Genomic DNA, 13,011 nt, shown 5'->3' with positions numbered 1-13,011 from the left:
AAATATTTATTTAATAATACAAATCCAAAAATACCACAAAACGAAAAAAGCAATGTTGTGTACCAAATTCCGTGTAAAGGAAGTGACAGAGAGCCGTGCAAGAGTGTCTATGTAGGTAAAACAAAATTAAAATTAAAATCCAGACTTTCACAACATAAATCGGATTTCAAATATTGTCATACAACTGATAACCCAAAAACAGCACTAATGGCCCACTGTTCATCAAGTGGGCATTCGCCTAATTTCGACGACGCGCAAATTCTCCAACAAGAACAAAATTACAATAAGAGATTTACATTGGAGATGTTACATATAGTAAACACACCGTCGGATATACGACTGAACTTTAAGAGTGATAGCTCCGACTGCGCGCATATATATAAGCACTTATTAACTAATAAGCAGTACCAAACTCCGCGACACACAGGGCAGACGTGAAAATTAATGTATGTGGAAAAATAATGTATTTTTATTATTATTTTTTAATTAATTAATATAATAATTAATAATAATATTTTATTTGAACTGAAAATGAGTATGGCAGTAGTTCTCTCACCGTTGGTCGCGTACGAATATGTAAATATGTAGATGAAACATTTGAGCAACGCGAAAATGCAGCTTTTGGAATTTCGAATTCAGGGGGATTTGTGAACATAATGGGTCATACAGATGGCAATTTCGATATTTGCACAGATTTTCGAATTTACAAAAAAAATTTTCTATTAATTATACACAAATAGAGCATTATTTATTAACAAAAATAGGCCTATGCACTGCGGCTGTTCCATGCGAATCGATTCATATAACTTGTATATGATTTTACGTACGCTAACTATGCGAAACAGCCTGTCAATTAATTGTATGGAAATTTTGTTAGCGTATTAATATATAGATACTGCTCTTTCTTGTAAAGGGACGAGTAACATATTGCTCTTCCTCTACCGAGAGGGTTCGACTCGCTGCCTTGAGTTTCGCTCAAGTCAGTCGTTAGTCACTATTCAATCAATAAAGTGTTATCTAAAATTAAAGCTTAAATAAAAAATGCTTTTTATCTAATACTAGCTTTACCCGGCGTACATTGTAACGCCCGAGATCGAATTGATGCAGCGTTATTTTTTCTGTTTTGTTTGTTTATTATTTAATTTATTGTTCTGTAAATTGAATTGAATTTTGTACGCATATTTGGTGAAATTTTCTGTTAAAACATTTTATTCTTGTATCTTATTGTAATGCATGTGGGTACACAATAGTTTTGGTTTATTCGTTCTGTGCAAAGATAAACAAATTTTTTGGTGTTCCAACTCTAGAGCAAGCAACATATAGCTGGCCATGGGAAAAGCACGGACTCTCTAAATTTAAGCCTGCAACAGTAAGCGATTGCCCTTGTGATTTGTTGATTGTAATTGCAAAAGCAAGGCGCACAGGAAACTGAAAGCGCTTAAAGCGGCATATTACTAACGTCCAAAAGGCATAACAGCCAAACTCAACAATGCAGTCAAAATTTAGGTGTTAAAATAACTTAAGTTTGTACACATTTTACTGGAGGTGTTAGGACTTAACGTCACATAGCTCTTTACTAATTTTAATTATCCTACCATTACGACATCCAGATATATGCGGTATAATATATTCCATTTGTATGGGAGGTGCCACGCCCCTTTTTCCCAATTCCATATATTCTTGGTGGTGTTAGGGATTGACCTCATATAACTCCTTACTGAATTTCAATGTTCTGGCATGTATACCTTCAAAGTTATGCAGTACCAAAAATTCCATTTGTATGGGAGGTGCCACGCCTCCTTTTCCCCAATTCCGCATTTTCTTGGTGGTGTTAGGGATTGACCTCATATAACTCCTTACTGAATTTCAATGTTCTGGCATGTATACCTTCAAAGGTATGCAGTACCAAAGATTCCATTTGTATGGGAGGTGCCACGCCCCTTTTATATATCGAAATTATTTTTAGCCTAAAACCTTCCCGTTGATCGAAGGAACCCATAACCAAAATTTGGTGATGATTGAAGTGTGGGAAATACGTTTCCATAGCGAACACACACACACACAGAATTTGATTTTTATATATCGAGCCCTTCCCGCAATTTAAGTGTAACTAACAAAAAATAAATTTTACAGTAGAAGGTTTTTGGTAATTATCTTCTGACAAAAAATAGCTACTATCATGAAATTTGGTAAATGTATAAAATATTTTTTAAGCCTACAATTAAGACTTCGGTTTTTGACCACACTTTACCGAAAGTCCTGTTATCTGTACTTACGCTTTTTTCGCTGTCATTTTGGCGCACTTTCCAAACACTATTTTGTTGGTTACCTTAAATTTTAAGTTGTTAAGTTATATTTTTCAGATTACATAGGTGCACATTAAAGGCGTATTTATTGTAATTTTTTAGTACATACATACATTTGAAGTTAAAGGCAGAATGAGTCCCCCTTTCATCCACGATATTTAGTTATTCGAAAATTGCACTGGAAATTTCGTTACATCCACGTTTTCCATCCGATTCATCCCATAAAAAGCAATAACCGCTTCTTGTGCCGTTTTCGTAAACGCTTTCATTATAAAAAGCATATTTTCTTGAATAGAAAAGGTTTACGCTTTTCCCGTGTGGTGTATTCAATACTTTCTGAAGGTCCAAGCTGGCGCAGATATACATCGCATTCTCTTTGCTTTTTCTTTGGTCCTCTAACAAAAAATTTCTTTTGATTTATCTCTGTCCCGTATGTAAATTTTATGTTCCTCAGTTTGTTGTAAAAGGTTTTGTGCTTCTCTGTCCGAATTCTTATACTTTTCACAAATAATGCATTTGTCCTTTTTTGGCAAATGGAAGCCTATATGGTATTCATTTTTGAAAATGGTACGAAAAACTCTTAGGGATTACTTAGCTTGCTCCTGATTTGTATTTATCAAGTGCTGCGTGTAACACCTATACAAAGTTGGCACGTTTCGAAAGTACTGTGGAAGATATAACTTAATACTTTTGTTCCTACAATAGTGGGAAAGAACTGCTGGTAGGTGTTCAATGAATGATTTCAAAAGAGCCACATTTATTTCGTCAGACTTATTATGGGGAGGAGGCCTTTTTTTGGTCAGGCAAGCGGTATTTGAAGAGTTGTGTTTTTTTCTAACACATGTTAACGTGTTTTGGGAAATATTAAGTATTTTCAGTAAAAACTGCTGACAAACTTTAAAACGCTTTTCGGTATAGTAATGAAATATGCATAGCTCCACTGTTTTTTAAGGCTATCTGATGTTCTCCTTTGAACGCAATTCCCGGGTACCCTCTTGTTCCAACGCATGTCTCGTTTTCTAATACCCCAGAATATGTCTTTTCAGACTCATTATCGCTGTATGGCACCAGTGAGTTATTCTTGATCGTTCGTTGGTATAAAAACAGTTTTGTTATTTTATTTTAAGGATAATATAAAATAATTAATTACCTTATTTTGTAAAAGCTCCATATTAAAATAATAAAACAATTTTATTGGATTTCACGAACTTAAGCAGAAATGATTTGTATCAGACTAAAATATATATTTTCGTTTTGAGTCATATTTTTTTCTTTTTGCAAAATGGTTGCTTAAATCATGCATGTACAGTACTAGCTTTACCAGGCGCACGTTGTAACGCCCGAGATCGAATGGATGTTGCGTTATTTTTTCTGTTTTGTTTGTTGATAATTCAATTTATTGTTCTATAAATTGAATTGAATTTTGTACGCATATTTGGTGAAATTTTCTGTTCAAACATTTTATTCTTGTATCTTATTGTATCTTATTTTATATTATTGTATTGCTTTTACCGCTGATGATTGTTGCTTTGATTACATTCCGAAGAAGCATGACTGGTGAGCCAATTTTCAAAGTTGATATATGCGCAGGCATTCCTTTTAGTTCTAAGGAGTATAGAAATTCGTTTGGATAATACACAATTTTATCTTCATCTGTAACTGTGTCGATCGATTTATATTTCGTCACTTCACCAGGAAATTGATTTCGAAAGCGATCATTGATTTTGTTAACATGATCATTTTTGGGAGCTAAGATAGTTCTTTCGCATAGCCAAAAAACAAAAACATTTAAATTTAAAATTCTTAATTCTGAAATATGAAAAACTTTCGTCTTGATCGAAGGAACCTCGAGCCAAAATTTGGTGATGATCGAAGTATAGCACACACGTTTTCATAGGGAACACACACACATAATTTGATTTTTATAGAAGATGTAGATAGACTGAAGCTAAACAATTTTTTTAACAGCGGCAGATTACTAAACGTCCAAAAGGCATAACAGCTAAACTCAACAATGCAGTCAAACTTTAGGTGTTAAAATAACTTAAGTTTGTACGGCAGCCATAGTTTTTCCCCATTCCACATTTTACTGGAGGTTTTAGGACTTAACGTCACATAGCTCCTTACCAATTTTAATTATCCTACCATTACGACATCCAGATATATGCAGTATAATATATTCCATTTGTATGGGAGGTGCCACGCGCCCTTTTTCCCAATTCCATATTTTCTTGGTGGTGTTAAGGATTGACCTCAAATAACTCCTTACTGAATTTCAATGTTCTGGCATGTATACCTTCAAAGTTATGCAGTACCAAAGATTCCATTTGAATGGGAGGTTCAACGCCCCCTTTTTCCCAATTCCGCATTTTCTTGGTGGTGTTAGGGATTGACCTCATATAACTCCTTACTGAATTTCAATGTTCTGGCATGTATACCTTCAAAGTTATGCAGTACCAAAGATTCTATTTGAATGGGAGGTTCCACACCCCCTTTTTCCCAATTCCGCCTTTTCTTGGTGGTGTTAGGGATTGACCTCATATAACTTCTTACTGAATTTCAATGTTCTGGCATGTATACCTTCGAAGTTATGCATTACTAAAGATTCCATTTGTATGGGAGGTGCCACGCCCCCTTTCTCCAAATTCTGCATTTTCTTGGTGGTGTTAGGGATTGACCTCATATAACTCCTCATTGAATTTCAATGTTCTGGCATGTATACCTTCAAAGGTATGCAGTACCAAAGATTCCATTTGTATGGGAGGTGCCACGCCCCTTTTATATATCGAAATTATTTTTAGCCTAAAACCTTCCCGTTGATCGAAGGAACCATAACCAAAATTTGGTGATGATTGCAGTGTGGGAAATACGTTTCGATAGCGAACACACACACACACAGAATTTGATTTTTATATATATATGGCTAAACCGATTTGGGATTTCAAAATCAACTAACCATCATCTCTCCTTCCTGTATCTTTCCTAAAAATTTCATGGCAATCTGTCGAGCCGTTCTCGAGTTATGGAGTGGCAATTAAAATGTACACTTCTTTTTATATATATAGATAATTGCAACAAGTGCTTTTGCGAACAATATAAATATACACGATAAAAGTGAAAATAAACATTACTCGTAAGATACCACAGAGAAGCACTTTTGAGGTAAGTAGCAATTTGCGGTCACAAAAAAAGTAAACAACCCTCAAAATGCACTTACACTAAAATTTCTTTTTGATTTAGCTTGATAACGGTAATATTCTCTATTATAAAAATTTGTGAGATGATTCAAGTCATGCAAAACTATCGGTTTTCAGCAAAAAACTAATATCTGTATTTTTGTTGGTTACACTTAAATTGCGAGAAGGGTATATATAGATATAAAATTCTTCTGTCACGGTGTTAGAGGCTTAACTCCTCCGAAACGGCTGAACCGATCCTCATGAAATTTTGTGAGCATATTGGATAGGTCTGAGAATCGGCCAACGTCTACCTTTTTTTCGCTACGTGCCTAGGGTCTTGAGATCAAAACGTGGACCCGGGTACCCCTAGAATGTGTTTATACAATATGGATATCAAATGAAAGCTGTTGATGAGTGCTATAGTACAGGATAATTTTCATACCCTTGGATGACTACGGTCTCGAGATATAGGCCAAAACGTGGACCCGAGTACCCCTAGAATGTGTTTATACAATATGGATATCAAATGAAAGCTGTTGATGAGTGCTATAGTACAGGATAATTTTCATACAACTGGGAGGCTAGGGTCTCGAGATATAGGCGAAAACGTGGACCCGGGTACCTCTAAAATGTGTTTATACAATATGAATATCAAATGAAAGCTGTTGATGAGTGCTATAGTACAGGATAATTTCATACAACTGGGAGGCTAGGGTCTCGAGATATAGCCTAAAACGTGGCCCGGGTACCCCTAGAATGTGTTTATACAATATGGATATCAAATGAAAACTGTTGATGAGTGCTATAGTACAGGATAATTTCATACAACTGGGAGGCTAGGGTCTCGAGATATAGCCCAAAACGTGGACCCGGGTACCCCTAGAATGTGTTTATACAATATGGATATCAAATGAAAGCTGTTGATGAGTGCTATAGTACAGGATAATTTTCATACAACTGGGAGGCTAGGGTCTCGAGGTATAGCCCAAAAAGTGGAAAAGGGTACCCCTAGAATGTGTTTATACAATATGGATATCAAATGAAAGCTGTTGATGAGTGCTATAGTACAGGACAATTTTCATACAACTGGGAGGCTAGGGTCTCGAGGTATAGCCCAAAACGTGGAAAAGGGTACCCCTAGAATGTGTTTATACAATATGGATATCAAATGAAAGCTGTTTATGGGTGCTATAGTACACGATAATTTTCATGGGGGGCTGATGCTCAGCATTGCTACCGACTCTACTACGAAGATAGTAGCTATGAGTGGTAGCAGCTGTTTGAGTTGTTGTCGCCGTGGGGCGCGAGCAGCAGCGGGTACTTGTTGTGGCTTGCTGAGCAGCGGGGCTGCTGGCAGATAGTGGGGGTCGCTTAGGCGTAGACTACGGGACGCCCTTGGGCGTGAACATCAAGGACCCACAAAAGATTTATACAAGTTACGTTGACGTAGAGTTTTGGGGTGAAGCCCAGAACAACCTGTCCGATGTAACCATCCCTTACACGAGACACACTGAACAGAGTATAACCGTCCTAAAAAGATTCTTTTCCGGCAGATGCAGCAAAACCATTTCTCAGGACCGGGGTCAGGAGACGGACCCGGATTGGATTCGATACCTTCCCGGAGCAAGAGAATATGGAGCAGTCCCGCTGCAAGGAGCTGCTGGGAGGATGACAATTTGTGGGAGGGACGCAACAAATTAAATGGGGTTACACTGAAATGACAGTCCTTGGTCGGGAAAATCCCGAGTAGCTCCGGTACATAGAACCGACTGCCTTGGGAACCGACTGCCGGGTACCCCTAGAATGTGTTTATACAATATAGGTATCAAATGAAAGCTGTTGATGAGTGCTATAGTACAGGATAGTTTTCATACAACTGGGAGGCTAGAGTCTCGAGATATAGCCCAATACGTGGACCCGGATACACCTAGAATGTGTTTTTGCATTATGGGTATCAAATTGAAGCTGTTGATGTATGATTTAGTACATAGTAAGTTTTACACCGCTGGGTGACTACGGTCTCGAGATATAGGCCAAAACATGAACCCGGATGCACGTAGAATGTGTTTTTATATTATGGGTATCAAATTGAAGCTGTTGATGTGTGCTATAATACAGAGTAAGTTTTACACCGCTGAGTGACTAGGGTCTCGAGATATAGGCCAAAACATGGACCCGGATACCCCTAGAATGTGTATGTTGCTGAGAGCTCTAAAGTTCATTGTGATATTCGATTTAGTCGCATCAACCTGGCAAAACTGATAATATGCATGCGAAGCCGAAATAAAGACAAGAATTAATAATACCCACATATCTATTTACATACGTCCTATTCGATTTGCCTGAAATTTCGTATATAAATTTGCCTCTATTAATATTTACGATGCTTTTTCCGGGAAGTATACCAGGGACGGACTGGGACTGGGATTAGGACTAGGACTGGGACTGAGACTGAGACTCGGAGGACGGAGACTCGGAATGGGACTGGAAAAAAATACATACCACCCTCTGGGACTGGTAATAAGAGATGAAGAAGAAGGAGAAAAGTTGAGAGAACAGAAAAGAGAGAAGGAGACTGAGAAAGAGATAGAATGAGTCGAAGATGGAGATAGATGAAGCGAAAAAGACGGAGGGAGGAGTGAATAAAAAGATTAGGAAAAAGTGTAGACGGGTAGGGCAGAGTTAGACGGAAAAAGCTTATTAAAATGTATGCAGATAGGCCAAATTTAGGGCAGAACAACGTCTGCCGGGTCCGCTAGTATGTATATATATTAGACTTTATTAAGCGATATCTCGCCATCTATTTTTCGATAGGATTTGGGCTCAGGAAAAAAAGTTCCACTACGCATACCCAAAAGAAAAATTTTCGAGCCTGCGAAATTTCATTTTTTTTACTTTTTTTCGACTTTGATTTTTAAGGGTTTTTATGACCTACTAAAAAAATTTTCATTTGATTGTAAAATTTTCATGTATACCCTGTCCGACCCAAAAATGTCCGCTAAAAACGTTGGCGATAACAGTTTAAAAAAAATAATATTTTTACATATGAAATTTTTTTTAGTAGGTCATGAAAAAACCTTAAAAATCAAAGTCGAAAAAAGTCAAAAAAATTAAATTTCGCAGGCTCGAAAATTATTTTTTGGGTATGCGTAGTGGAACCTTTTTCCTGAGCCCAAATCCTATTGAAAAATCGATGGCACGATATCGGTTAACTTTCGTCCATACAAATCGGCCCACCCTAATATACTATATATAAAGAAGGATGTATTTATGTTTGTATGCAGCTTTCGGACTAGGAAACCACTTCGATTATTTGATTTTATTAAAATTGGCAGAGTCGCTTCACATGACCCGAATTCGGAGTATTCCTGTGACATCTCTTCCCGGGAAGTGGACCAGGGACCGATCTATTCCAACAAATTATATTCACGGTTCGATTTGCCTTAAATTTGGTATATACATAATATGTATTACATAGGTAGCCCTTTGCCTATATTAGTTGTTACTATACTTTGTACCGGGAAGTGGACCAGGGACCGATCTATTCCAACAAAGAGCGTCTTTTGACACTTCTCCTGAAAATTTTGGATTAGTTTTAGCAGTTGTTACCTAAAGTAATGGATTACCATGAAGGCCGAAGGCCGCCAACGCAGAAAGATGTTCTGCTCAAAGATACTCACCCTTATCGCGAGTTTTATTTTCACCCGAAAATATTTACAGTTTTTGTTCACCCTATCGCAGGGGGTGGCGAAAAAATTTTTCGTGTTCGAAAAAGATTTCACCTTATCGGCAACTCTTTGTTCGGGCGAAATGAACACCCAAATTTGTTCACTTATATTTTACAGGCGAACGAGAGGAAAACAAAATTTAAGTATTTTTTTGTTTTGAAATTTGATACTCTTATAATTATATGTTCTTTTATTATTAGAAATAAATCAATAAATAATGCACAATCGCAAGCTGAGTGGAAGAAGTGAAATTCCTGTATTGCTGTAAATTCTATTTTTTATGACAACGTATCAGTTGGCCAAGTTATCCATTGTGGACAAAGCAACGGTTCCAAAATGTTGAGCACCTCACTGAAACAAGATTGGCTAAGACCCACTTCATGGTCCTTTCCGACGCCTTTATCGCCCTATGCGAAAAAACGAAGACATTTACACAATTTTACAATTAGTGGAACTCCAAATTTTTGCTTCAATGGTGGCAAGGAGTGGTAAGAATAACTAGCAAATATTAGAATGCCGACTTGTTTAGCCTGTAATATTGGTGAAAACTAATTGAAAAAAATTAACTTGTTATTCAAAAGTGCTGAACATAGTAATTTTTAGCTTACAGTGAATCATTTAGCTCCAAAGGGTTAGAACTTTCCCTTAATTGCCTCCGAACCGCTTTCACATTTATGTATATTCTTCTCACGCTCAATCAATACCAACCTAAGTACAATACTAAACATTATTTTATACATTTTTTATTTCTAATTTTGTTGTATTTTAAGGAAATATATGCTTGGTTACAAAATTTACACACTTGTAAGTAAATTATTTGTTCACTGCCAATTCGCAATATAGCATCAGCTGTTTCGAAGTGAACTTTTGTTCGCCCGAAATTACCGATAGGCGGAAAAAGTTCACCCGAACAAAAGAAGTGAAGGCGAACACTTTTCCGCGTGAACTTCGCGATAAGGGTGACTATGGATTCCACCCCACGTTTCGGATCGGTCAGGGGTCATTTTTCGTCTTTTGGAAACATCTTCAGACAAAAAAAAAAAATACACACTTCTTTACCATACGAGCATGGAAAACTAAGTGTGCTTTGTGGTTGGTTTCGAGGAGATAGTTGTGCTCTCGCTGATCTTATACGTATGTACATGGCCGCCTAGCAGGTGCTAAGACATCCCTGAATGTAATATATTCTGGTCAAATGGTCTATTATTTAAATACTTTTTAGAAGGATTAGATAATTTTCAAGTCAGGCTACAACTCATTTTTATTATCCGTACCCCGCTATCCGGTAAAACTTTACACACATTGTACGTTTTCTGAAAGCTACGTAGGTACTTCAGTACCGAAAGTGCGTACAATGTAAATATTCACTCTTGCAACTTAATCTTTCGTACCTCTTGCAAATTTGCTTCCAAAGGGTTTGTAACTGGAAGTTTTCGCTGGCACGAATAAAATGAAAATATTTAATATTACCTCGGATTTATACGGCTCCGTTTCCGTCCATTTCCACATATGTAGCTCCCCATTTTCTGATAATGCAATGAACTCAGAATATAAAGCACCGATACTTTTGAATTTAACCGTGTCATTTTTATCTCGCCAATGTTGCATTTCATCTGAGATCCAAATTGGTGAACTCAGTGAATCTTTTTTTTTCGGATCTACAAAAACAAAAACATTTGTACAGCATTGATCAGATGTATGCATAATAATAATAAAATAAATGCACAATACACAATTTAATCATTGTTTATATAAACAAGGAATTTAGGAATTATGAAAAAAACGAATTTAATCCAAGGCTATGATTCTATTTTAAGATTAATGATGGAAGCGTGAAGGTAATTTGTTGGTATGCAAACTAAATCAGAGCCAACAGCAACTTCCAAATCACCACCAAACCCCAAATTTTCTCTCTTATCGAAAGAAAATGCTGGATCAAGAGGACGATTGGAAGTTAGCAGTTGCTTGCTGGCAAACGAAAAAATAGTTCAGTCGAGAGCGGATACCCGGTAGGAAATTAATTAGGCCATGGGCAATCCTCGAAATGCCGACACCATCTGGTTAAACGTTTGATTTCGTCAATTGTGCTAATGCACTGCTAATATAAGAGACATTTTTAAATGATAAATTTAGCAATTTGCAAACTTGAACAATTGGAAATCAAATAATGAAAATTAAGAAATTGATATTTGTAATAATAATTGCTCTATATAGCTTTAGTTACACGGCTACGACGTCGTGGAGCCGGAAATGACCAATCCGAATATGGTCGGTTGCAGAAGCAGGCCTCTGACCGCTTACCATAATCTTCGCGTAAACGTCAGCGCCTAAGACGAGGCGGACTGGCGACGACGTGTAAAATTGCGTATCCGCTAGATGCATAAATTGGAACGGCGTAGCAAGTTTTGGATCGAGGCGAGTCTTCGGACTGAGGCGAGTTAACCCTCTACTACCGTAGCCAATGTCCATATACGCTCAGTCAAGCCGTGCTTACCTCGCAATATTAGGTACCGCGTTTTGTTATGTTCACTCCCTGCACGCTCTAGCTGTATTTCCCATGATATCTCTGCATCTATGGTTGTATTTGGCGTACAGGGATAAATTAGTGCTCGCACAAAATGGAGTCGGCCGCGTGATTTAATCTTTACGATAGCTGTCGTGGTGAGCTTAGGTTCTTTTCGCGCATGCGGATTGCTCGTAGTGGGATGAGGATTGCGACGGTCGGAAAGTATTTGATGCCGAGCCGCCTTTTTGCCAATTTTCGTGGGAAACAAGATAACGAGATATCGAGCTTCCAAAACGTTGATAAACTGGAGTGCGGACATCTCTATTGGTACGGCTGCGTCGCTTGGGGGAGTGTCAAGTATTTATTGTCACGACGCGCGACTTTTAGTGTTCGAGCAGTGGATGGAAAGTGTTTAATGCCCCGCCACTGCCTTCTATTGGAAGAATACTCTCTTCCGACACTTTGCGACAGTTCCTCAACCTGTTGAGCCCACGACTTTCTATCCTCCGTAAAGTGAATCGAGAGTGCGTCCTCGGAACCGTTGTCGTTTTCGTGGCTGCGGGGTGAATGTTGCGATGGTGCCGGCCGCTCGCTGGTCTCTGCTTCTATGTGAAGGGTGGTGTGATGCTTCTCACCACAATGATTGCAAAGTGCAGAGCTTGAACAAATTTCCATGCGGTGAAATGGCGATAAACAGTTCGAACAGTACTTATGGATGAGTATCACCCGTAACTTCTACGGTGACTTGGCACGATACTGACGACATAACCTTATCCCATGGTTTCTGTTGCAGGTGCCGCATGGTATAGGAAAGGGTTCCGAACCTTGTTCAGACCGTTTGTGTGCTCTGCGCCTCCAGGGTCTTTCCCCCACTCAACACCCCACCCTTAAATCCAAATAAAAAAAGGTAGGGGCGTTGGGTAGGCGAAGATAACGGAGGCGATCCGAAAGGACATAAACAAAACAAAAAGTGGTTAATTGATGATAACTTAAATTTTGGCGAACATATAAACTATATTGAAAGAAAAAGTTGCTCACAAAATAGGATTCATGTACAGAACATGTACACATATTAGCCAACGTCACAAAGTTTTGGTGTATCGTTCAATTATTGAACCACATCTTATCTACTGCAAATACAACAAAACAAAGCAATGCGCTTCCTTTTTCGATGCCCTCCTAGAACAACAAAAATTATAATGGTGAATAGGTTAAACAACAATTTACCCTGGCTGCATTCTTGGACATAGAGGGAGCTTTCAATAATGTCCGGCTGGAAGCAATAGAAGGCG

General features: G+C 37.9%; 1 protein-coding gene across 4 annotated transcripts in view; it reads right to left on the bottom strand.

Annotated features, from left to right (window-relative positions):
* The window catches only part of hyd (E3 ubiquitin-protein ligase hyd), a 1,108,663-nt gene that overhangs the window by 887,839 nt on the left and 207,813 nt on the right, over window positions 1-13,011 (bottom strand). For all 4 annotated transcript variants that reach the window (XM_067760031.1, XM_067760029.1, XM_067760028.1 and 1 more), the window contains one exon: window positions 10,684-10,871. In XM_067760031.1, coding sequence (XP_067616132.1) covers window positions 10,684-10,871 — 188 coding nt within the window. The remainder of the gene's footprint in view (window positions 1-10,683; window positions 10,872-13,011) is intronic.

Source organism: Eurosta solidaginis, chromosome 1 (genome assembly GCF_040869045.1).
Source record: "Eurosta solidaginis isolate ZX-2024a chromosome 1, ASM4086904v1, whole genome shotgun sequence".
NCBI classification, from domain to species: domain Eukaryota; kingdom Metazoa; phylum Arthropoda; class Insecta; order Diptera; family Tephritidae; genus Eurosta; species Eurosta solidaginis.
This window is presented reverse-complemented; position numbering and strand designations above follow the sequence as displayed.